The 27,802-nt window shown below is 41.8% G+C and overlaps 1 protein-coding gene across 1 annotated transcript in view; it reads left to right on the top strand.

Annotated features, from left to right (window-relative positions):
* Nucleotides 1–27,802, top strand: part of Taf1 (TATA-box binding protein associated factor 1) — a 667,992-nt gene that overhangs the window by 225,632 nt on the left and 414,558 nt on the right. Inside the window, exons 12-13 of the mRNA XM_080273519.1 lie at nucleotides 14,928–15,062; nucleotides 21,398–21,586. Coding sequence (XP_080129645.1) covers nucleotides 14,928–15,062; nucleotides 21,398–21,586 — 324 coding nt within the window. The remainder of the gene's footprint in view (nucleotides 1–14,927; nucleotides 15,063–21,397; nucleotides 21,587–27,802) is intronic.

Here is a 27,802-nt window from a genome sequence, read left to right as displayed (position 1 = left end):
CGTGGGGTGATGGATGTCCTTCCTGTAGTCTGGTACCATTCTGGAAGGCATGGTTCACAGCCCAGCTCTTCAAAGACTGGTTCCACGGCCATTTCGTCAAGGAGGTCATCCATTACCAGACGGAGAAACTGGGAATCCCCTGCGACCAGGTAAAGGCCCTCCTCCTCGACAATGCACCTGCCCCCCCGTGCGACAAGGAGTTGGTGGCTGAGAATGGGTGCATTAGGTGCATGTTTCTGCCACCTAATACTACTGCTGTCATCCAACCAATGGACCAAGGAGTGATCGTGGCAACGAAGAGGCTGTACCGACAGAAGTTCCTGAACGAGGTGATGGTTGATCTCGAGGACGAGGACGAGTGCATGGAGGGACGGGACATGCGAGGCCAGCGGACTTTTGGAAAAACATTCGCCGCCACAACATCAAGTCTGCCATCTACAACTGGGCCAGTGCATGATAGGAAATCCCTGTCAAGACTCTAGAAAATGGTTGGTCTCGTCTGCTTCTCGGAATGGATGTGGAGCACGATTTCCTATGTTTTGACGTGGATGACCTCCATGCACGTCTATGTGTGCATGGAAATGATGATGTGGACGAAGTGCGTGAGTGATTGGATGAAGACGAGGGCGATCCTGGGTATCAGACCCTGTCTGATATCGAGATCGCATCTTCAGTTGCAGGTGTCAGTACCCAGCTTGAAGATTCCGACGAGGACGGTGACAATAATGCGGACTCCTCTCAGCTTGACACTACTCCAGCCATCCCCAAGCTGAGCACACTCCAGGAACACCTAGAGTTCGTTCTGGACTACTTGGAACACCTGGACTGCGACAGGGAGATGGGGCCCTTGGGACTTGTGGAGGAAGTGTGTGCTTTCAGGCAGTGCATCATTAACCATCAAAATCGTCGTTCCTTGCGTCAATCAACCACTGACAGCTTTTTCAGACCCGTGACCCCTGCTGTGCCCAGCCCTGGCTCCACTCCATTGCCTCCCCAAGACAGGCCCTCTTGCTCCGAGCCACAGCCCAGCACATCAGGCACGGTGGAGTCACCATTCGACCTGAGTTTGCGCCTCTCTTCAGAGTCGTCTGCAGTGGGTACGCCATCACCATGACCCAGCGACGCACCCCTAGGTCACCTGCATGTGCTACTCTCAGACTCTGACAGTGATTAGATGCCAAGAACTTCTCCACTAGACCACATGGGAATTTACAGTGTTGTGCAATGAAAAAAAACAGTGCATAGTGTTAAGGAATTTGAGTTCCGAGTGAAAGGACAAAGATTTAAAGGACTGTAAATGTAACCTAAATTAAGTTGAGTGTGTTTTGTTTAGAAAATGGTTTTATGAGTGGAAAGACTTAAAGTGCAGAGTGCAACACTTATTTCATTAAGGTACAATGGAGCGCAAGTAAGACAAGAGTGCGCAGTGTTAAGAGAATGGAATTCTGAGTGCAAATGACTAAGTTCTGTGCAAGACTTCATGAACAGTGTACTGCAAGTGCGTCAGGAACTCCTTCTTATTGTCAGAGTCTGAGAGGAGGCGGGTTATTCATTGAGATGGCCAGGGACTTGCTGTAAGTACCCAGAATGTTTCATATTGTACTGTACTGTATTTTCCATACTTACCTCTAACACCTCATTTCACTCTTTTATGTCCCTTACTGGTGTGAATAGTGTATTAGGTGCTATGCATATGCAGTAGGAAGGTGTTTTTCTGAGTTAGGCTAGGTTAGGATCCATAACTACCAGTCCAGGAGCCAGGGACTTGTTGTAAGTACCCAGAATGTTTAATATTGTATAAACCTACCTCTAAAACCTCATTTTATGGTTCTTTTGCTTTTATTTCACCTTATTGGTGTGATTTGGGTCTTAAATAGGTGCTGTGCATGTCCAGAGGGAGTTGTATAGGTGTTTTTCTGAGTTAGGGTCCATAAGTACAAGTCCAGGTGGCTGGGGCCCAATATCCGGACAGGATTACTATCTGGGCATGCCTTTGGCTCTGTTACATCGGATATTGGAGGGATCACTGTATAGTGAAAATAGAAAGTCTCCAAATGGTTGATTCATGGTGGAAAAGGACGGTGCTATGTTTACAAGTGGCGAGAAAGAGTTCGAGAGCTTTTATGAAGAGGATGTGGGAAGTGGAAGTAATAAGTTGAACCAAACAAGAATAGCAGGATTAGAGAAAACAGTGAAGAGGAATGTCCAGGAGATAAAAAAGGTATGGGCAGTAATTAAAGAGTTACAGGAACGGACCATAGAGCAGGAAAATGAGATCAAAAGTCTGCGAAATAAACTGGAAAAAATTTGTACACGTAGTGACGAACAAGCAAGAGAAGTTACTGAATTAAAAGTGAGCAATGAATCAGCCTCAAATGAAATAAAACGGCTTAAGAGGGAGAATAAGAGGTTGGAAGAAGAAAGAGACAGGATGAAAAGCAAACTAGATGAGTATGAATCTAAATCAAGAATACAGGACGAGCACATTAAAGAAATCAAGGAGCAACATAAAGGGTGGAAGAAAATTCAGGAAGAGGGAAATGTAAATTTGAAAGAGATTATAGAACAACAAAGCAAGAAAAAGGTGGAGAGAGAAGTGGTTAGAGTGCTGAGAAGTACAGAATCTTTAGTTAGAGATATAGCTGATAAGGAAAAATGTGTAATGATTTCAGGAGTTAAAGAAAAATGTATGACGATAAGATCAGAAAGAGAAAGAGAAGAACTGAGTAAGGTTAAAGAAATAATATCAGTAGTCATGGAGGAAAACAACGAACTCAAGAAGAGATTGAAAAGGTGTTTAGGGTAGGAAAGTACGAAGAAGGAGGGGCAAGGCCATTGAAGGTAAAGTTTAAGTCTCAGGCAACAGTAAATGAAATTATCAGTAGAACATGGAAATTATCAGAGAAGGAAGGGCTAAAAAATGTTTGAATAAGGAGAGATGCAAATGAGGAAGAAAGAGCTAAAATAAAGGAGTTAGTCGAGGAAACAAAGGTAAAAAACAAGCAGAGAACGGAGGAAGAGAAGACAGTGTTTTATTGGAGAGTCATGGATCAGAAATTAAGGAAGTGGTACCGGTGGAGAGGGAAAAGAGGGTATAAAAAACATCAAAAATAATTGGAAGGTGGCATATACTAATGTTGATGGTGTAATATCGGCAAGGCTAAAAATCAACGATTTTTTGAGGGTACATGAACCTGATGTTATGTGCTTTGCAGAAACCAAATTAAGAGAAGATATTGATGTTCACATAGGAGATAGTAAATACAACCTGTGGAGAAGAAACAGAAAAGAAAAAACAGGAGGAGGAGGAGTGATGATAGCAGTGAAGAACAACATAAATGTAGATACCGTGGAAATGGGAGAAGGCAGAGCCGAAGTGATAAATATGAAATTAGAAACTGGAGAGCAAAGCAAGAGAGAGATGGCAGTAGTGTATGTTCCCCCCAAGACAAGAGCATGGAGTGATGATGAATACCAGGAAATGTTGTCAGACAGAAAATGATTGAGAAAAGCAGCAATATGATTTTAATGGGTGACTTCAGTTGTAAAGAGGTGATCTGGGAGGAATGGGACTCAGGAGGCAGCGAAGATTCATGGGGAATTACATTATTAAATATAACAATGAACAATGTGATGATGCAATGGGTCAAAGAAGACACGGTTCTGAGGTGAGGACACACCAGCAAGACTAGACTTACTGTTACCAGTGAACCCAATATAATAGAATCCTTGGAATATCTGTGTCCTATTGGAAAAAGTGATCATATGGTCATTGAGTTCCAGATGATAACAGGGAACGTTGAGCCAAGAGATGAGCTTTATAGGCAGGGAAGATACAACTTTGGGAAGGGAAACTTTACAGGTTTTAGAAAATTTTTCGAAAATGCAGATTGGAGAAAATTCAGAGAAACAAGAGGGATACAGAGGAAGTGGGATATTTTTCTAGGCTTCTATGATTTGGGAGTGGAAAAATTTGTGCCAGGAGTAAAGGGAAGAGAGAGTAGTTTAATAGAAGGTGTATGATACCAAAAAAAAAAAGAGAGACATGGCATGGAACAATTTTAGAAAGAGAGGTAACAACAGAGCAAAGGAGGAATACAAAAGAACTAGAAATGAATACACAAGAATACGTAGAGAGGAAAAAAGGAATTTTGAAAAAGGTATAATAGATAAATGTAAGGATGAACCCAAACTGTTTTATAGATTAGTCAATGGCAAACTGAAACAAAAGGAAGGAATCACTAGACTGAAAGTAGAAGATGTCTGTAAAGATGCAGCAGTGCAAGCAGAAATAATGAACAAATGTTTCCAATCAGTTTTCATAAATGAAAAGGAGTTTGTGGAAGGGGAGGGAGTGACTAGAAATTTAGTGATGAAAGATATAAAAGTGGAAGTACAGGAAGTGTATAAATTTCTGGAAACTTAAGATGTAAGGAAAGCCCCAGGACCAGATAGAATCTCTAACTGGGTACTGAAGGAATGCAGAGAACAACTGGCGGATAAGATTCACAGTTTAATTGTGTGTTCTCTTGAGGAGGGGAAAGTGCCTCAAGAATGGAAGAGGGCAAATGTGGTACCAATTTATAAGGGAGGAAACAGGGAAGAACCTCTAAATTATAGACCAGTGTCCCTAACCATCATGGTTGCAAAATTGTGCGAAAGAATTCTGAAAGATAGATGGATAAAATATCTGGAAGAGATGAATATTTTGGCTGATAGTCAGTTTGGATTTAGAAGTGGAAGGTCATGTGTGTCCAACTTGTTGAGTTTTTACTCAAGAGCGATTGACGTGCTACGGGAGAGAGATGGTTGGGTGGATTGTGTATATTTAGATTTGGACAAGGCCTTCGACATGGTACCTCATAAGAGACTAATGTGGAAACTAGAATATATAGGAGGGCTGAAGGGGAAACTCCTGGAATGGATGAGAGACTTTTTGAGAGACAGACAAATGAGGACAGTAAAAAAGGATGGGATGTCTGGATGGAGGAAAGTAACAAGTGGAGTCCCACAGGGCTTGGTGTTGGCATCAGTAATGTTCCTATTCTATCTATCTATCTGTTACCAGACACCATAATCCCTTAACCCCTACACCGCGGGCTTGTTTACCAATTACTTGCGTGTGCTGCGGGGTTATTTGGGCTCCGACAGACTCTCAAAAAATATTTGCCAAAAATCAGTTATTAGTCCTAGAATAATAAAATTACATATGCTTATGGCACATACCTTCAGCTTTCTCCTGGAATGATTGTTGAGCCTTCGTCGGTTACCGTAGGACTTGTGGAGACCTCTGAAGTAGGGTAACGAAGTCTCCACTTTACACTTCCCAACAACCCGTAATATGATTACCACAGCCAGATACAAACACTATAAACACTATTCTACAATTTTCAAGTAGTTTGGGATCCATACTCAAAAAAAAAAACACTGTGAAAGCAATGGAAATTACAAGCACGTCTGATCGTCGCACTGGCACTAGTTCGCTCATGGTAGTCTGTCATTTATTATTCATAAAACCCCTCACACTTTATATTTCTATTACTATATAACACTTATATATATCTACAGTCTTTATCCATAAGTTTCCTTCAGTAGTATTAGTTTATTGTCACTGTAGGGATTCAATTTCTTTCAGTAAAATACGTAGCATTCACTTTCTCGTCCTGTATACTGGCATTGAGAGTGAATGTCACTTTCATCTTCACTCTCATAACTCATAGCATTCAGACATGCTAGAGTGAAACTTTCACTTTCATTACTCCTAGGGTATATACTCGTATTCTTATAATACTACTCATTTACATTTCTATTTACGTTCTCTATTTTATTTACGTTATTTACATTTCTATTTTATTTACAGTGTTATGCACTGTCACTTGAAATAACTTATAAAACTATTTTCCATTGTTCACGTATATTTACATTCATTACTTTCACTTGCTGTTTACACATTATTTACACATTATTTACAATTCCACTTGCACTGTTTTACTCAATAGAAAGATCGTAGTCACTCTTTTATCAATTGTCAGCCCTTTACCTCTTTCCACACGAGGTTTAGTAGGGGGTAAAGGTCACAGAGCCATTTGCATGGGGGTGAAAAAGGCCTTGAAGTCAGCAAGATGAAACATACGTCCTCTCACTTCGGAAGATGAGACTACACTGATAACGCAGTTGCCAGGCCAGCTAGCCTAGAGGCCTGCTTTAGGGGTTATTCAGAGTTACCAATATTACTTCTTGAAACAGCTAAGTCTAGCACTGATATGATTGGCAGGAAATCTAGACAATACATTATAAATTTGGTAGTTCCAGGTGAATGTAAATATCATTTAGGGTTCTCCCTTCCCTCCTTACAGGTATATTTATTACGAAAATAGATTAGAGGCCTACTTAGGAGATATATAATCAGAGCTACCAATGTTAAATCTTGAAACAGCTTTGTGTAGCACTGATATGATTGGCAGGAAATCTAGACAATACATTATAAATTAGGTAGTTCCAGGTGAATGTAAATATCACTTAGGCTTCTCCCTTCTCTCCTTACATGTATATTTATTACGAAAATAGATTATATGGCATATTTCAAGGGGAAAAAAACAGCGAAAATTAGCGAACGAGTGCACGTGAGGTGTTGTCAGGTGATAATTAGCCAATTCCAGGTGTATGGCACTCTCACTTACCTGATTTCTTTCTTGTATATATTATTTGGTATAAGAATACGACATAGGGCTTATTTCAATGGATGAAATCAGTGAAAAATTCCAGGGAAGATTTACTTAGCGTAGCATGGCCGGGCAGGCGAGAGGATAGGGTAATGGAGGGGGGGTAGGGAGGGGAGTCAAGAACGGGGAGAAATGGCTAAATTGTCAACAATGGATGGGAGTACAGATGAGATTAGGAGTGCTGACTAGTGTTGGACATTGTCAGTACTGATAGATGATACAAGCCCCCACTTGAAAGCCCGGGTGAATTCAAAATAACACAGAATCACAAAAGCGACGCCCCGCGGTATGATCCCTTGCTCCCAAGCGTCACGAAAGTGACGCCCCGCGGTTAAGGGGTTAAGGGGTGGCCATTTGACTTCGAGTTATTTGTTTAACTGGGAGGGGCACTAACCCTCCACCAACCCATTTGTCGACACATAGGGAGCACGTATGGTTTGGTTATATGGTTACCACCCGGCGTTGTAAATGGTTTCGTGGTTTACAGGAAACCATTTGGCTTGTCACTCAATGTAAAGCCATCTGTAAAGGAAAGAAAAGTAATAAGAAGTGACAGGAAAGATGGGAGAAATAGGAAGAGTGGAGGGCAGGCACAGAAAAAGAATGATAAAGGCTAAGGATGAAGTAAGCAGCACTACATCAAGGGAGTGGATGACGGTTGCCACCGCCTACTACTAGTAATGTTCCTGATTTATGTAAATGATATGGTAGGTGGAGTGAACAGTTATGCAAGAGTGTTTGCTGATTATGCAAAGATCTTGAGGAAGGTAGAGGTTGAGGAGGATTGTAAAGTGCTGCAGGAGGATCTGGTTAGGATACACGATTGGAGCCGGATGTGGGAAATGAAATTTAATGCAAAGAAATGTAAAATATTGGAAATGGGTAAAAGTACCACGAGGCCATCATTGAATTATTTGATGGGTAATGAACCAATCACAAAAGCGAGAGAAGAGAAAGATTTGGGAGTGCTGGTCCAGGACAGTTTGTCACTTGAAAAACACATTAACAAGGCAGTTAGAGAGACATACAAACTCCTGACTAATATAAGAGTAGCCTTTCATTATATGAATGAGAAGATGATGAAAAAATTGATAGTGGCCATGATTTGCCCCAGGTTAGAATATGCAGCAGTAGTGTGGTCCCCATACAGAGAGAAAGATTTAAACAAGATTGAGAGAATACAAAGAACAGCAACCAAAATGGTGCCCAGTCTGACAGATTTGTTGTACAGAGAGAGGCTGGAAAAGCTGGATTTGCCCTCCTTAGAAGAAAGGAAAATGAGAGGAGACATGATTGATTGCAGTGTTCAGGACCATGGTGGGAGTAGATAAAATTGACAAAGAAGATCTGTTTTTATGGGATTAGAGAGTAACAAGAGGACACGGAATGAAACTGAAGAAACCAAGCTGCTTGAAGGATACCAAGAAGAATAGTTTTCCTTATAGATGTATAGACCTGTGGAATAGCCTGGACAAAGAGATCGTCCAGTCTAATAACTTATACGAGTTTAAAGTAAATCTGACATTGAGAAACAGAGACGGGACCCCACGAGCGTAGCTCATTTCCTATATATCACAATTAGGTAAATACACACACACACATGGCGATGTATGTTCGGCTTGCATTGTCGCTCACTTGTGGCATCACTGTGCGACTAGAAGTCAGGGTATTACAACTACTGCAAATACTACTATTATTACTACTGTTACTACAACTACAACTACTACTACTACTATGAATACCACTACTTCAACTACTACTACTACAGCTACCACTAATACAACTACCACTACTACTACTGCTACTACTACTACTATTACTACTACAAATACTACTACTACTACTACTACTTCATAAGACCTAAGAAAAAAAAATATTGTGAACAAAATAGTTATACACGTACAAGCAGTAATCGAAAATACAGTAATCCCTCCACTTTCCGATGAAATAGAGCCAAAAGCTTGTCCGGAAAGTGGGCCCCAGCCTCCTGGACTTGTACTTATGGACCCTAACCTACCCTGACTCAGAAAAACACCTATACAACTCCCTCTGGACATGCATAGCATGTATTTAAGACCCAAATCACACCAATAAGGGACATAAAAGACTGAAATAAATGCAAAAGAACCAGAGAATGAGGTTTTAGAGGTGAGTTTATACAATATTAAACATTCTGGGTCCTTACAACAAGTCCCTGGCTCCTGGACTGGTACTTATGGATCCTAACCTAGCCTAACTCAGAAAATCATCTCCATACTGCACATGCATAGCACCTAAGACCCTATTCACACCAATAAGGGACATTAATGAGTGAAATGAGGTTTTAGAGGTAAGTATGGAAAATACAATACAATATGAAACCTTCTGGGTACTTACAACAAGTCCCTGGCCATCTCGATGAATAACCCGTCTCTTCTCAGGCTCTGATAGTAAAAAGGAGTACCTGAAGCACCTGCAGTACACTGTACATGAAGTCTTGCACTGAATTTAGTCATTTGCACTCAGAATTCCATTTTCTTAACTGCGCACTCTAGTCTTACTTGAGCTTCATTTCATGTTAATGAAATAAGTGTTGCACTCTGCACTTAAGTCTGTGCACCCATAAATCCATTTTCTTAACATTACACACACCAGTCTAATTTGCGCTACATTAAATGTCAATAAAATCAGTGTTGCACTCTGAACTTTAGTCTTTGCATTCACAATTCTGATTTCTTAACGCTACGCACTGTTTTCTTCACTCACAACACTGTAAATTCCCGTGTGGTGTAGTGGAGAGTTCTTGTCGTTTAATCACTGTCAGAGTCTGAGAGCAGCTGAAGGAGGTGGCCTAGGGGTGCATCGCTGGGTCGTGGTGATGGACTACCCACTGCAGACAACTCTGAAGACAGGAGCAAACTCACGCCCAGTGCTGACTCCACTGTGCCTGATGTGCTGGGCTGTGGCTCAGAGGATGAGGGCCTGTCTTGGGGAGGCAATGGTGTTGAGCCAGGGCTGGGCACAGCAGGGGTCACGGGTCTGAAAAAGCTGTCAGTGGTTGATTGACGCAAGGAACGACGATTTTGGCGATTAATGATGCACTGCCTGAAAGCGCTCACTTCCTCCACAAGTTCCAAGGGCCCCATCTCCCTGTCGCAGTCTGAGTGTTCCAGGTAGTCAAGAACGAACTCTACGTGTTCCTGGAGTGCGCTCAGCTTGGGGATGGGTGGAGTAGTGTCACGCTAAGAGGAGTCCACATCATCGTTGCTGTCCTCGTCTGAATCTTCAAGCCGGGTACTGACACCTGCAACCGAAGATGCGATCTCAATATCAGACATGGTCTGATACCCAGGATTGCCCTCATCTTCATGTAACCATTCATGCACTTCCTTCACATCAACATCATCGCCATGCACACGTAGACGTGCATGGAAGTCATCCACGTCAAAACCTAGGAAATCGTGCTCTGCATTTGTTCTGAGAAGCAGACGAGACCAACCATTTTTTTGAGTCTTGACAGGGACTTCCTTCCATGCACTGGCCCAGGTGTTGATTGCAGACTTGATGTTGTAGTGGCGAATATTTTCCAAAGTCCGCTGGCCTCGCGTGTCCTGTCCCTCCCTGCACTCGTCCTCGTCCTCGAGAACAACCATCACCTCGTTCAGGAACTTCTGTCGGTACATCCTCTTCATTGCCACGATCACTCCTTGGTCCATTGGTTGGATGAGAGCAGTCGTATTAGGTGGCAGAAACATGCACCTAATGCGCTTATTCTCAGCCACCAAGTCCTTGTCGCATGGGTGAGCAGGTGCATTGTCGAGGAGAAGGAGGGCCTTTACCTGGTCACGTGGGATTCCCATTGTCTTCGTCTGGTAATTGATGACCTCCTTGATGAAACGGCGGTGGAACCAGTCTTTGAAGATCTGGGCAGTGAACCATGCCTTCAAAGAATGGTACCAAACGACAGGAAGGACATCCATCACCCCACGAAGACACTGAGGCTGCTTTGCATGGCCAACAATAATGGGCTTAAGCCAGTGCATGCCGTTAGCGTTGGCACAACACAAAGCAGATATCGATTGCTTGGAGAGCTTGCGGCCAGGTACATGCTTCTCCGTCTCCTCGGCTAGAGTGTTCTTTGGCAAATAGCGATAGAATAAACCAGTTTCGTCAGTGTTGTAGACTTGACCGAGAGTGAAGCCCTGCCTGTTGATAAAGCACTTCGCCTTGTGCCAAATCTCCTCTACTCCATCCTCGTTGGCATCCAAAGCTTCGCCATGAGACTTATGGTTGGTAGGGCCATGTCATAACTTGAACGTGAAGAGCCAACCCTCGGATGCCGTGAAGTCGGGCGTCGTGAAGCCTTGCTCCATGCCACGCACCAGCACACCAGCAGCACGTTGGTGTCGATACCAAATCAATGTGGAGCGGTCGACTTCAGCATACCGGGGAGTAAACATCATCTTCCTCTCCACGTTGCGTGTGTTGTTCGACGAGAAGTCAGCCGTGTACTGCATGAGTTTGTCGCGGGATCTCTTGATTTCAAACAAAGTAGGTCGGGCCAGGTTGAATTCACGGAGGATGTGTGAGGTTGACCATCTCACGTCCACCTTGTCCAATATCTCCCTCTTCTTCTCCAGAGTCAAAACCACTCTCTTCCTCTTCTCAGGCAGGGGGGCCATCATCACACACAATAACAAGAGGCAGGAGAGCAGCAGCAGAGCCTGCAGCAGGTAAGGCACCACCACAAAAGCGAGCATGTTGGCAGCCATGATGACGAACATTCATTCACAACAAGAGACGGGCGGTAAGTAGGGAGGATGCTGGGGTGCTATAGCGGAGGGCGGCGGAACTACGCACCAAAACACAGCTGGTCCACGCCGTGCACACCGAGTGCAAATTACAAGGGGAAAAAAAAAGGTCGATTTTTTTTTTTTTTTTTTTTTTTTTTTTTTTTTTTGTTGGGAATATTGGATCCTGGGACCAAAATATTCGGTAAGTGGGGATTTCCGGAAAGTGGGCGTCCGGATAGTCCGGGGATTACTGTACTGTATTTTCCACTATAACCCAATTTTTTTCCTGTCATTTAGACTTTTTCATCATAATAAATATACACACAGAAAATTTTTCAATTAAACATAAGACACTGCTTTCATCATGAAACAAACTTTCTGCTCCCGTTATTCACGTAGATAGACAGCAGTGGCACGAGTCACCTCGTTTCCTCCTCCTTCCTCTCTCCTAACTCCCTTTCTCCTCTCCACTGTATTTTCCAGTATAACAATTTTTTTTTTTCCTGTGATTTGTACTTTTTCATCATAACAGACATACACATATTGAAATTTTCAATAAAAAATTAAGGCACTGATTTCATCATGAAACAAACTTTCTGCTTCCAATGTTTACGTAAATAGACAGAGCGGTGGCGCAAGGCTCGACGCACCTCATTTCCTCCTCTCTGTTCCCTCCCTCCTCCACCTCCTCCCTTATTTCACTCCCTGTTTCCACTTGTGTCTCCTCATCCGTGCCAATATCCCCCTCTCCAGGACAGGATCGTCAATACCCTCTGGACCATTCTCATCATCAGAAATAGCAGATGAACGTACAGGTGGAAGCGATGGGTGCACAGTGGAGGAATCACATCCTCCACTCTCCTGACACAATGCATAAATATCGATACTCATTATGGCGATCGCTTTCCTGAGAGGAAGAGTCACTTTCTCCACTCACAATTGGCGATAATGTCACCTTGAGTTCTGCCCCTGTTGCACTATCATAAGGGCATTTCTTTTCTGGCCTGTGGACTTCATTGGCGTTGAAGTTGGTGGCCATGAGCGCTCACCCGAGGGTCCAGACACAGGAAGAAAAATTTGCATAGGTCTACCTAGGATGGAGGTATGCAGGCAACTGGAGGGTGACTGGTATGCATGCCGGAGGGTTGCCAGTGGCTTCATGTGGTGGAAATAACCAGCTGAATATTCAAACAAGGGCACGAATTACTAGATCATGTATACTGTACATGTCACCCTGATGGCCCCAGGAGGACATGTATACATGACACCCAGACAGGATTGGTTAATCAGCTTGTTAGAGGGTATAACGTGCATATCAGAAATCTGTACTCTGTGATAAAATTCCTGAATGGATGTTGCTTCTTAACATTGGTCCACGTAATGGTCTTGTCTCGTGTCGATTACTGTGTTTCACTGTGGTTTGATCTTCCAAATAATATACTAACAACAGTTCAGTCTGTGTTGAAAAGTGCAGCAAGGCTTATCTTTGGTCTTCCCCCAAGAACCTAGACTACCCCTTTCCTAACTGAGCTGCATTGGTTACCAGTAAAGGCTAGAATTGAATTTAAACTGTGTTTTATTACATTCAAGGTTCTTAAGTTTGGTGAAGTGTCTTGCTGAATTGTTGAAATTTCCATTGGCACGCTTTGGTGTGATCTTATTTATTGAAGATGATTTCTTGTGTCTTGACAAGCCTGGAGCCATTCACCAGTCATCTTTCTCTGGTCTTTCTTTGAGAGGAGCATGTTGAGTTACATGGAGAGACAGACTGACAAATGAGGAAGTGAAGGAGCATTGTGGTGTGGATGTGGATGAGATAAAAAGCGTTAGGAGAAATACATTGAGGCAGTTTGGCCATGTGGAGAGGATGGAGAGTGAGAGACTAACAAGGAGAGTGTATGTGAATGAGGTGGAGGGAGAGAGAGAGGGAGGAGGAGGCCAAGGATGAGATGGGTGGATGAAGTGGAGAGGTATATGAGAGAGAGGGGTGTGAACTGGGAGCATGGCCTTGAAATGGCAGCGGACTGGATGACATGGAAGCGATTTGTTTGTGGCCACCCCTTATGGGATTAACCCCTTCTTTACCGACCCCTCCCCCCAATGTAAACACTACGTTTACCTCCCATACCGACCTGATAGCTCCCTCTCCTGTAGTGTGAGGGGTAGTGTATATTTTTTGCCACGTCAAAACTATTCACTCTTTGTGATTTATTTGCATACTGATGATCACATAAACCCAGCATGATGTTGGTAGTAAAAAAAATTATAAAATAATTCATTACGGTATATAAGTTTACATATCTTATGCTGAAGTACTGTTACCCAGGTAACTACTATACAAACTGACTTGAACAAAATGTCCTGCTCAGATGGATGGCTTATTTATTTACCTTGTAAGCTGGGCATGAAGTATGTGGACACATGTGATGGTGATGGCGACCTTGACCCACTTGTTGCCGAGAGTGCAGCGTCACTAAGCTCACTACTAATTTCCTCCTTCTCCTCCTTCACATCAACCTCGCTATCATTTTCAGGATCACAGTCATGTACTGACTCATCAGACACTGCTGTATCATCATCTGATACAACTAAATAAGTATCCTCATGAGGAATAAACTCGTCACTATCTGAATCCACCAGAGACGCCATGAGAGAAAAATATCCTGTACACCCTCTCTCGTGGTCAAGTGCGTGATAACTGACTCTCTCAGGCAGGCCAAGGGGTGTAAATTTTGCCCTTATGTCAGCAGAAAATATAGTACGATATCTGTAGTAGAAATTATAAATAAAATAATGATTGGTCTAAAAGAGGTTACATCACAGATGAGTAAGCAAGCCATTGGTGTCACAGCAACTCAGTCATGACGTATCTTATGATGTCAGAATTCGTCAGAACTTCGTCACAGTCTTTGTTGTCAAAACACAGAGCTGTTGCTAACACGAGGTCCTCAGAAACAGCCTTACCGGGCTACCCTGAGGCCCACCAGCTGCCATTCATTAGAGGGTGTACCAACGTACCACGGTAGCGGTTCCGGTATCTCACGGGTGTTTACAGGCGATGTACGGGGGTACATCAAGACACGTTTTCGGTAAAGAAGGGGTTAAGGCATCTGGCAATAGATAGAAAGATAGATGAAGTACCAGGAATTTGCTCATTTTACTTTCCATTGGACATCGGATTTATCCTCTCCTGCTTTCTTCATATTAATGTTGGGCTCCTGTCCTGAAGTATTCAGTGTTAGATAATCAACTGGTTGAATTCCGTTTATAACTTAATACTATGCCCACCCATATTAACCATAAATGACTCAGAAGCTCAGTTTAAATCCTATCACTTTTCATATCCATGTATTTTACCTTTTTATCATTTATACTCGGTTTAATTCCTTTCAGTAAAACATTGCATATAACTGATGATTCATTTTTTCCTCAGCAACGTGAGATGGAGCGGTTGGCATCAGGCGGAGGTGATGTGTTCTTTATGAGGACACCAGAAGACTTAACAGGCAAAGATGGTGATATTATTCTCCTGGAATACATGGAGGAGTATCCACCACTTCTCTCCCAGGTCAGTCTCAGAAGCAAAACTGTGATATATTTGTTTGTACAGTAATGTCTTAATTATCTGGCATAATCCAGCCAACCCCCTTGCTGGATATTGCAGAATGCCGGAAAATGCATAGGTATCCCCATTTGGCTATCCATTTGGCGTCAAGCCAGATAATGTGTCACTACCCTAATCCATCTGTCTCAGCCCTCTATCATGAAAACTTTCCAACAATATTACCAGTGAGTAAATGGTTAAAAAGCAAGCATAAAATACAATACAGTATTGATACAGTACTTACAGTACAGTACAGTAGGTACCCACAGTACGTGAGTTCAGAGTATGCGATCCTCATTGTACGCGAGGACCTATTTTTTTTCCGAATTTTAGTGTATTTTTTAATAATATGCGAAGTGAACTCGTTGTAGGCAAAACAACAGCGAAGAGTGGCCCAAATCCGGGGTTTACCCCAAGCATGCGACATTGCCACCCCAAGAAGCGCCAACCACCAGTGATGGAGAGTGGAGACTTGTCGATGATGGAGCTCAGCCAGGTACTGTGTGCCCTAGATAAATTCAAGGATGAAGTGAGTGGAAGAAGTGATGACTTCACTTTGAAGGGTTTATGAACAAAGTGAGTGCATTAGCTAGTGAAAGTGTCTAAAGTTCTGGTGACAAGAGTAGTGTGTCGGTTGGTGTGGCGGGTGGTGCTGTTGCACGCTATGATTCCGAGAAAATTCGCCATCAAGTCAGTTCGCCGTCAGACAATAATTAACTTGTTTCTTCCATGCTGTAGTTGCCTTTGAATACATATTGTAGTGTCACCCATAGCTGTCTTCATTAATGATGGCGAATTGTCTTGTTATTGTTGTGATGGCGAATTGACTTGACGGCAAATTCTCCCGAAACCCACGCTAGGTGCCTCATTCTGCCTCTGATCCCCTTCGTACCTCCATTAAGCCTATTGTCCTCTTGGGTGAAGGTGAGCAGCCATATTCTTGTTGGTTTAGTTAAGCCATATCTTTGTTGATTTAGTGAAGCCATACTGGTAATCTTGTTGGTTTACGTTATCTTAGGTAATATGTCTTAGATAGTTTTCCTGTACAGTACAGTACTTAGGTCTGAAAGGAGTCTCAAGGGTTGCCCATGAAGGGGGGTGCCGACCATATGTAATTTTTTCCAAAAGTTTATGTATTCAGCGTACGCAAATTCCTAGTACGCAGTGTCCTCTGCCGCCCATATACTCGTGTACTGTGGGTACCTACTGTAATACAGTACATAATACAAGAAGCAGTGCCAAGACACAGCAAACCTGTCCCCAGCAGTCATTTTTGTGCTGACGTGTGAACACAACAGGATACCTAGTCAAAGACATCACGTATCAGATTTGGAGTAAATCGGGTGAAAGTTGACAATTTTATGCCCATGTGAAATTTAAGGCCCGACCCACCTGACACTGACCCCCCTACTGCTAAGTGGGGGTGTGATCCCCTGTTGTAATGAGGCATGTTACAGGATGCAGATTGAAAAGATGCACTGTTAGGTTTTGGTTTCATGTTGATATGACGAATTTGAAAGGAATTATGGTGAAAAACAATTTTAATCCATCCCTGTTTTTTTTACATTTGAGGGGCCTACAGCCTGGGCCTTGGCCTAATTTGGCCCCAAATCTAATTAGTTGATCAGAAGGTCGTAGCCCGTCATCCGTATAATTGTTGTCAATAGTTTTCACGTAAAGTTTTTAACAGACAGACAGACAAACAAACAGACAGACAAACCGAGTGAAAACAGTACCCATTCCCGAGATCCCCCGGGAAGGGGACGGATTATAATCATAATCATACTTTACTCGCCTAGAGTTGGCATCGATGGAGAGTAGTTACTAACAGATACATCCCCACTATTTCGCAGTACATAATCATAATCATACTCTACTCACCTAGAGTTGGCATTAATGGTGGGTAGATACGCACAGTTATGTCTTCACTACATAATAGTCAGAGCACTAGGGCACGAAGCACTGAGGGGCCTCAAGGTTAGTCACAGCACTGCAGCAATGAGTGGGGCATGGGAGGCTGCAGACTAAGACACAGCACTTGGGGTTTAGCCAGCACGTGGGTCACAAATGCAGAGCAGACAGATATGTCCTCACTATACAGTATCCACGGGAGAGAATGAGAGAGTGGCAGTAGGCTTGGCGCTTTAGATGGGCCACTCCTGCAATGCATTGTGATTGGTTGGCGTGTTGCGGGGTCTCCCCGCATGCCAATTGGGTCTTGTGTCTGAGCTGGATGATACATCCCACTGCTGTAATGTGTATAGTACCGCCAATTGCTTCCTGTTTCGGAGCCGGATATTTCCTAATTTCGCCTGATATTGTTTTAATAGAGCTGAGCAAAAAGCACTGGATATTGTGTTGGGCCAGATCTTGTGGTGACAGAGAATTGAGAGATTACTGGTGCAACGTCTCTCATAAGTTTTAGGACGTAGAAAGTTATGCAAAATGCAATATTTTATTGTTTAAAACAAAGTAGCACATGGAGAATATTATATTTGGGGCTGAACCTCTCCAAAGGTGTGGATAATATTGATGAACAATAGGAGTTTGCTGATGAAAGGAAGACTACATGAACTGTGACTCGGTACCCTCGCATCCAGTACGCGTTTGTCCAGCACTGTTCATGTCCAGTTCGGTCGGCAAAAAAAAAAAAAAAAAAGTATTTTATTACTGTAGTATGGATTTGTTGAGCTAGTATGGATCGGCCGCGCAGAGTGGGCCAAATCCGAGGAGTTCTACTCTAATACTGACATGCTGTGTCCAGTATTACTACCCTCGTGTGCACGGGAAGATGGCCAAAACCAAGGAATGTTTCCCTAGTACTGCCGTGCCAGTCCAGTACGCCTTTCTCGTGACTCATGATGTGTGCCAGTTTCCCTCTACACACCGGGGTTTTTCTGATGTTGCACGCTTCTCCCTATGGGGGATATCCGTGATGGAAAAATATACCCTTAATTTTCACACTGATATCGGCCAAACTATAGCAGCTAGAGAAAAAATTAAAAATACATAAGAATCATCAACTCTTCCTCTTTCATATGAAGGTATCCCCATGTCTCCAGGTGGCCTCATCGATGAGTAAGGGTAATTTAAAGCTCAAAGGGTGACAGGAAGACGCTTGCGGCTGTACACGTCAACTGGCGTTGCTCCGCACCCAAAATTGTGACTGCTATACACGTCAGCCGGTGGTTTGGGGTTAAATTGCAGTATTGCTGTCACATGAATGCACCCTGGCTTCTTTTTTTTGTCGATAACCATGACGATGTGTCTGTGTGTGACTATGAGGAATTTATGAGGGAGGTTGAGGCAGAGAGGCCTCCTCAGCATCCTGAAGGCCCTCCTCCGGGGGGTCAGTAGGACCTCTTACAGTCTCGGAAACCCCTCCCCCTTCCCCCTCAGACCATCAGCACTCACCTTTAACATTGGTAAAATCATAGTTGTGTCAGAATGTAGTTAAGTTGAATTTTATGAGGACATTTTCAAGGCTTGTCTGACATTATTCATTTTTCCCATTAGGTCTGATGTTTGACCAGTACAGATTTAGTCCAGTCCAGTACAGTAGTACTGTCTGTGAGGGTGCTGTACTTTCAATACTCATAAATTAATGAGATTGAAACATGGGTATTCAGTGGTAAAGAACTTTATGAGCTATAAACTGTATAATGACATTAAGAAAAAAAAAAAAAAACTAAGGGTATGAAGAGGATAGAAGATGTAAGTAATAGAGAAATTTGTTTAGTACCAGTATTTTAGAGTGAAAGAAAGGGTTATAGGGGCAAAATACTGAAATATGGTGAGATGATACGTACATTTTCAAAGAATGCACATTGAATGTCTGAAAGTGACACTGAGAGTTGTGTTTCAATAGGTAGTATAGAAGCAGTGAGTGGGACATTGCACTGGCCAGATAGAAATGATAATATTAAGAGTTGGTGTTTGCGTGAGAGATGTACAATCGCGCTCAAGATTCCCTGAGACACCTGTGGTGGAGGGTGTTTGGTCCACTCTACTCTTACTGAACGACAGGTAGTCGAGTCAGACTGCCCTACCAACACAGGGAAGCTGAAAATGGAACCGCTTCTTTTAAACAAGAGATCATGAAAAAGAGATGGGTGGGATATAAACAATAATGATGGACAGTATCAATGCACATATGGTAATACAACACGGAATAATTTTACCGAAATAATTCCACCTACTATTGATTACACATAGATTGAAAGATGAAGAGATATGTTACGTGGTTTGTTGTCCGCCATTCAACTCCCCAACAGTTTGCTATGGACGTGTGATTAATGCATTAGTAAATTCCTCTGCATACTGCGGGTTTGCCTATTAGTTACAGTATTTAGCAGTAATAAATGTATTATAGAAAAGTATGGATATATCACAATATCATGGTTGTATGACCGAGTCCCTTTTAGTCGTCACACTGAGTGGATCACGTAATAACATTTCAGTACTATATTCGTTACACATATCAGGTTTTCCACCCTTGTTATCAGTGATATTTGCACGATAAGTAATGGTATCCGGGGGTATTGAGACAAACAAAGCAAAGAAAAGATATTTATTGCACAAATAGGAAACTATTTCTCATTTCATGTAATAACACGAAAGAAACACATTATGGAACATAACGTGATTGTGATAACTCCCACAAATTTCGTACAAGAGGATGAATAGAAAAAGAAACATTCCCCACACGATAAAATATATATCTATATCTATCTATCTATCTATCTATATATATATATATATATATATATATATATATATATATATATATATATAAAAAGAATATATATATATATATTTATATATATACAGTATATATATATATATATATTTATATATATACAGTATATAGATAGATAGATTACAGATAGATAGACAGATAGATAGATAGATATGGTGTGGGGAATATTTTTTATTTCTATTCATCCTCTTGTAGGAATTTTGTGGGGTTATCACAGTTATGTTATCATTCCATTATGTGTTTCTTTCGTGTTATTACATGAAATGAGAAATGGTTTCCTATTCGTGCAATAAATATCTTTTCTTTTCTTTGCTTGTCTCAATACCCTCGAATACCATTATTTTTCCTGCAAATATCACTGATAACAAGGGTAGAAAACCTGATATGTGTAACGAATATACATTAGTATTGAAATGTTATTACGTGATCCACTCAGTGTGATGACTAAAAGGGACTCAGTCATACAACCATGATAATTGGATATATCCATACTTTTCTATAATACGTTTATTATTGCTAAATAAATAATAGGCAAACCCGCAGTATGCAGAGGAATTTACTAATGCATTAATCACACGTCCATAGCAAACTGTTGGGGAGTTGAATGGCGGACAACAAACCACGTAACATATCTCTTCATCTTTCAATCTATATGTAATCAATAGTAGGTGGAATTATTTCAGTAAAATTATTCCGTGTTGTATTACCATATATACATTGATACTGTCCATCATTATTGTTTATATCCCACCCATCTCTTTTTTCATGATCTCTCATTTAAAAGAAGTGGTTCCATTTTCAGCTTCCCTGTGTTGGTAGGGCAGTCTGACTCAACACCTGTCGTTCAGCAAGAGTAGAGTGGACCGAACACCCTCCACCACAGGTGTCTCAGGGAATCTTGAGTGCGATTGTATATGTAGATCATGTAACCTGGAGATGACTTTTTTCATGGCCATCCCCTGTCAGAGAAGTTTCCTCAAGGAAGCAGGGTTTTAGGGACGAAGATAGCAGGGAGTTCTATGTCACCTCTATTGAGTTGACTCAAGGCCACCATAATCCACTTCATTTAAGTAATAGGAGACCATCCTACGTGATAGAAAAACTTCCACCCACTGCTTCCATTCAAATTGCAACACTTAAATACAGTATATGACATTCTCCATCCCATGAGTTCTGCCATCATGCTACTGAGATGCCCACAGTCAAACTGCTCTAAGAAAGCTCTAAAAAATTCCTGCATAAAATATGGGGTAGGTCTAGACCAGTTTTGTTTAAAAATAAATTTTTCCATATTGATTGAGGAAGATAAATTATGCCATATATAACTAGAGGATCCCCACCATTGGTCATAAAGGATTCAAGTTTTACACATTGCGTTTTTTTTTAATTCCATGAGGAGTTGACTTCTCAGTTTGGTAGTGGAATTATAGTATTGGTTTCCCAGTTTGGTTGTGGAATTATAGTATTGGTTTACCAGTTTGGTAGTGGAATTATAGTATTAGTCTAGGTTATACTAATATACTTAATTTAAAACCATTAGGTGGGCATGGCAACTCGGATCAAGAATTACTACAAGCGTCGTGCTGGCAATGACAAAGGACCCCCAGAGTTCCGCTTTGGTGAGACAGCGTATGCTCATACATCTCCCTTCTTGGGTTCAATGCATCCAGGCCAGAGCATCCAAACCCTTGAGAACAACATGTTCAGAGCACCTCTTTATGAACACAAGGTAATTATGTACAGTATAGGACTTACTTGTTTTTGCAGATGTTACCACTACTGTACTGCCTTGCCATCTCTGAGATGGTAATTACTGTAACCTGTAAAACTCAGGGTAGGAGGACATTTTTCCCAGAGTAATGGGGAAATGTTAACTTTTCAAAAACCACCTTTAACCTCATGAAATAATAGTACAGTAAAAGTCCTGTTATTCGGCAGCTGATTATTCAGTAGATCCGACATTTCGGCAGTTTTGAGAAATAGTCCCATTTACGAAAATCTTTGATTGTTCGGCAGATGTCCGGAATCATCTCGACAGTCCAGGATGTGTTATTTGTGACTTGTAGGCCTAATGTTTCATTACACTTCTGTATGTTCACTAATTTCTATATTTTTTCAGACTCAGGTATAGTATTGTATTGATTACAATATTGGATAGTATCATACAGTACAGTAACCACCCCCTCCAAATTAGCAAGGGTTACGTTCCAAGCCCCCTCACTAATTCTTGAAATTCGTTCATTCTTGATGCCTTCCCGAAAGTGACATTTACTGGTAATTGCGTAGCCCATGAACCACTGATACTGTGATGCAATACCCATAAATAAATGGTGCTTGTTAAGTCAGTTTCCCCATTGTTTTTAGCTGTACAGCTGTAACATCTCTAGTATTTTTATTCCTCAGCATAATGGTGGAAGGGACTGTCCTGTTTAACTAAACCTAATCTAACCGAGTTTAAGTGTACCTAATAATTTAACCGTACCTAACCTAACCTAAAGTCAGAAAAATACTTAAAAATAAACTGGAGGAATATGAATTGCTAAGGTCTCTCTAATGAAAGTTAAACGTACATTTAGTGCTCATTCTTTTGTTCGTTTTTGTGTTTAATGTGAAAGAGAGAGTATTGATGCAAACAGTAATATACCCCATTAACCCCTTAACCGCAGGGCATCACTTTCGTGACGCTTGGGAGCAAGGGATCATACCGCGGGGCGTCGCTTTTGTGATTCTGTGTTATTTTGAATTCACCCGGGCCTCCAAGTGGGTGCTTGTATCATCTATCAGTACTGCCAATGTCCAACACTAGTCAGCACTCCTAATCTTATCTGTACTCCCATCCATTGTTGACAATTTAGCCATTTCTCCCCGTTCTTGACTCCCCTCCCTACCCCCCCTCCATTACCCTATCCTCTCGCCTGCCCGGCCATGCTACGCTAAGTAAATCTTTCCTGGAATTTTTCACTGATTTCATCCATTGAAATAAGCCCTATGCCCTATTCTTATACCAAATAATATATCTATCTATCTATCTATCTATAGCCCGACGCCCTAATCCCACAAAGGGTGGCCGCAGACAAAACGCCTCCAAGTCACTCTGTCACCCACCATTTGACTCCCTTTCCCCCAACTCACCCCCCCCTCCCTCATATACCTCTCAACTCCATCCCTCCACCTCATCCTCGGTCTACCCCTCCCTCTCCCTCCCTCCATCTCACCTACATACACCCTCTTAGTCAGTCTTTCATTCTCCATTCTCTCCACATGTCCAAACCACCTCAGTGTATTTCTCCTAATCTTTTCAGCCACATCCACATCTACCCCACAACGTTCCTTCACTTCTTCATTCGTCAACCTGTCCCTCCATGTCACTCCACATGCTCCTCTCAAGTAACTCATTTCCACTGCTCTCACTCTTGACTTATTCCCCTCTTGCAAGGTCCACGCCTCGCTTCCATACGTCAGGGTAGGGATCACAGTACCATCATGCAGTGACTTCTTAACTTCCATACTCACCTCCCTATTTCTCATCACTGCTTTCAGTGTACCAACAACCTTTCTTCCCTGCTGTACCCTTTCATGTACTTCATCCCCCAAAGTTCCATCCTTACTCATCACACTACCCAAGTACTTGAATGCACTCACATTCTCCATATCCTCACCATCCAACCTCACTGCACACTCTGTGACTTCATTCCTCTCAAACACCATTACTTTACTTTTGTTTACATTAACTTTCAGCTTCCTCCTCCTACACACTGTCCCAGATTCATTCACCAAACCTTGCAACTCCCATTCATCTTCACTCAACAATACTGTATCATCAGCAAACAGCAACACCGGAAGCTTCCAAATCTCACCCTCATTCATTAGGGCCAGCCCCACATCCACTGCCCTACCTTGCACCTCCTTTACAACCCCATCCATATATATATTAAACAGCCATGGAGACATCACACACCCCTGTTTCAGTCCCACATTGAGATCAAAGAACTCACTCAGCTCACCATCCACTCGCATCGTAGCCCTAGCTCCCTCGTACATACTCTTCAAAGCACTCAACTCCATATATTCTTAATACCTTCCACATACCTTACCTATCTATTCTGTCATAAGCTTTCTCCAAGTCCATGAAGGCAGCATACACTTTCCTTCCCTTCTCTAGATACTTCTCCACTAAACATCTTAGAACAAATATCTGATCTACACACCCTTTTCCCTTCCTAAATCCCCCTTGTTCTTCTCCAACTAGCTCCTCTGTCATATGCCTAACCCTGTCAATGAGTATTCTACCATATATTTTACCAGTCACACTAAGAAGGCAAATACCCCTATGGTTACCACATACTTCTCTCTCCCCTTTTCCTTTGTACAGAGGACCAATTATACCTGATTTCCAGTCCTCTGGAACCCTTCCCTCTTCCCAAGCCAATCTACACAACTTCCATATCCACTCCACAACAATCTCACCCCCATACCTAAGCATTTCACCACACACTCCATCAATTCCTGGGGCCTTTCCCAGCTTAATCTTCTTCATCGCTTCCACTACTTCCGACCGACTGATCTCTTCCTCCCTCCTCTCATCCCTTCTTCTCCCAGCCATGCCCCAACCACTTATACTCACACTGCTCTCACTCTCTACATTCAACAAATCCTCAAAGTGCTCCTTCCATCTCCTCAATTTCTCTCTCTTCTCCACCAACAATCTATTATTCCTATCTTTCACTCCCCTACTATTTCCCCTTTCCCGCTGCCTTACTTTCTTTACCTCCTTCCAAAACAATTTCTTACTCTCCCTCCATTTCACACTCAGATTCCTCCCAAACTCTTCATCCACTTTCTTCTTACTCTCCTTCACCAGTCTCTTAACCTCCCTTCTCCTGCTCACATATACCTCTCTCTTCTCTCTCTCATCTTCTCCCCTACCTCTACTCGCCAACCATTCACCATATGCCTTCTTCTTTTGTTCCACAGCTTGTTTCACCTCATCATTCCACCATGCTGTCCCTTGCACACCCTTGCATCTCCTCCTCACTCCACAAACCGCCTCACACGCTGCGCTTATCTCTTCCGTGAATATCTTACATACGTCTTCCACCCCTTCCATCTGCTCTAGCTCATACCTTCCCAATCTTTCTTCCACTATGCTCTTATACTCTGTCGTTTTCTCACTATCTTGCAATTTCTCCACTCTTCTCACAGGAGCTGCTTCCTCCTGTAAGTGAGAGTGCCATACACCTGGAATTGGCTAATTATCACCTGACAACACCTCACGTGCACTCGTTCGCAAATTTTCGCTGTTTTTTTTCCCCTTGAAATATGCCATATAATCTATTTTCATAATAAATGTACATATAAGGAGGGAAGGGAGAAGCCTAAGTGATATTTACATTCACCTGGAACTACCTAATTTATAATGTATTGTCTAGATTTCCTGCCAATCATTTCAGTGAAATACAGAGCTGTTTCAAGAGCTACGTTGGTAGTACTGAATATCCCCTAAGTAGGCCTCTACCTGGGCCGGCCCTCCCTTATGAGTTCTCTCTCATCTTTCGAAGAGGAGGTACGCGTCTGTTCCTCTTGCTGACTTCAGGGCCTTTTTCACCCCCATGCAAAGGGCCCTGTGACCTTTACCCCCTACTAAACCTTGTGTGGAAAGGGGTAAAGGGCTGACAGTTGATAAAAGAGTGACTACGATCTTTCTATTGAGTAAAACAGTGCAAGTGGAATTGTAAATAATGTGTAAACAGCAAGTGAAAGTAATGAATGTAAATCATACCTGAACAATGGAAAATAGTTTTATAAGTTACTTCAAGTGACAGTGCATAACACAGTGTAAATAAAATAGAAATGTAAATAACGTAAATAAAATAGAGAACGTAAATAGAAATGTAAATGAGTAGTATTATAAGAATACGAGTATATACCCTAGGAGTAATGAAAATGAAAGTTTCACTCTAACATGTCTGAATACTATGAGTTATGAGAGTGAAGATGAAAGTGACATTCACTCTCAATGCTAGTATATAGGACGAGAAAGTGAATGCTACTTATTTTACTGAAAGAAATTGAATCCCTACAGTGACAATAAACTAATACTACTGAAGGAAACTTATGGATAAAGACTGTAGATATATATAAGTGTTATATAGTAATAGAAATATAAAGTGTGAGGGGTTTTATGAATAATAAATGACAGAGTACCAAGAGCGAACTAGCGCAAGTGCGGCGGTCAGACGCGCTCATAATTTTCATTGCTTTCACAGTGTTTTTTTTTTTGGAGTATGGATCCCAAACTACTTGAAAATCATAGAGTAGTGTTTATAGTGTTAATATCTGGCTGTGGTAATCATATTACGTGTTGTCGGGAAGTGTAAAGTGGAGACTTCGTTACCCAACTTCAGAGGTCTCCACAAGTCCTACGGTAACTGACGAAGGCTCAACAAACATTCCAGGAGAAAGCTGAAGGTATGTGCCATAAGCATATATAATTTTAATATTCTAGGACTAATAACTGATTTTTGGCAAATATTTTTTGAGAGTCTGTCGGAGCCCGAATAACCCCGCGGCAGACGCAAAACATCGGTAAACATGCCCGCGGTGTAGGGGTTAATAACCTCCGGAACTGAACAACCCTTTACAGTACCGATGTCAGTGATATCAAGTTAGTGTGAGCTATAAAGAAAATTTAACAATTATAGGGAGGGAACGAAGGTCGCTGGTATGTTTACACGACTCTGCGCTACAATTCCAAGCAGTCTGGCGGTCGGTTAATCTCAGATGTTTTCGCCCATTTGATAAATGCCCTGTAACTTTATAAATTTTTCCGTGACTCATAGCGAATCATAGCATGGGTTTAGGAAGCTAAATAACACATTGCTAGGTGAGCCAGACGATTATCTTCACGTCTTTAAGAAAAACAAATTAATTTCAGAAGAATGGAAGAAACTTACTCTCCGTATTCAGAGTGGGATTAAATTTCTTCCATTTTCTTAAAGATGTGAAGATAATCGTCTGGCTCACCTAATAATGTGTTATTTAGCTTCCTAAACCCATGCTATGATTCACGGGAGAAGTTACAAAGTTACGATGCATTTACCAAATGGGCGAAAACATCTGAGATTAACCGACCCTCTGACTGATTGGAATCGTATCGTAGAGTCGTGTAAACATACCAGTGACCTTCGTTCCCTTCCCATAATTGTTCACAGTTTTTTACTGTAATGGGTTGTTCAGTGCCGGAGGTTATTAAAGGGTTAATGAAATACATTACTGTTTCCATCAATACTCTCTCTTTCACAGGTAAAAAAAAAAAAACAACAACAAAAGAATGAGCGCTAAATGTACGTTTAACTTTCATCAGAAAGACCATACCAATTCATATTCCTCACTTTATTTTATGCAATTTTCCGACTATTTTATTTTGTGTTTGGAAAAAGAACTGTATACAGCACTCACTCTAAACATATTTGTAATAATATAAGTAGTGATGAGTTCACCAATACAAGTGATGTACTGAGCTGGTAGGTAATATTGCGTATCATTTTGGCCATCCAGGAAGTGTTATCTGACTTGTATGCCTATTGTGTCATTACACTTCTATATGTTCACTAATTTATTTATATATTTCAGATTCAGGTATAGTACTGTATTGATTGCAGTATTGTACAGTATACAGTACTCTTTCCAAACAGTTGTAATACCATAAGTGGTGATGACAGTGTTCACCAATATATTTAAAGTACTGAGTTGGGAGGCTTTTGATTATTTGGTAAATCCAATATCTCGGCATCATCCCGGTCCCATAGATGCCGAATAATGGGACTTTTACTGTATGTAGACCTTCAGTTTGAGTGGGTTCTCTTTGCACAAAACATGTTTTACGTGGCACTATCAACCTCTGTCCCAACCTATTTTGCACAGCAGAATAGGTGATGACATGCAG

This window comes from Coenobita brevimanus, chromosome 55, assembly GCF_032717465.1.
Source record: "Coenobita brevimanus isolate Jiangsu-jjx chromosome 55, ASM3271746v2, whole genome shotgun sequence".
NCBI lineage: Eukaryota > Metazoa > Arthropoda > Malacostraca > Decapoda > Coenobitidae > Coenobita > Coenobita brevimanus.
The sequence above is the reverse complement of the archived record's forward strand: the minus strand, read 5'-3'. Positions and strand labels throughout refer to the sequence as shown.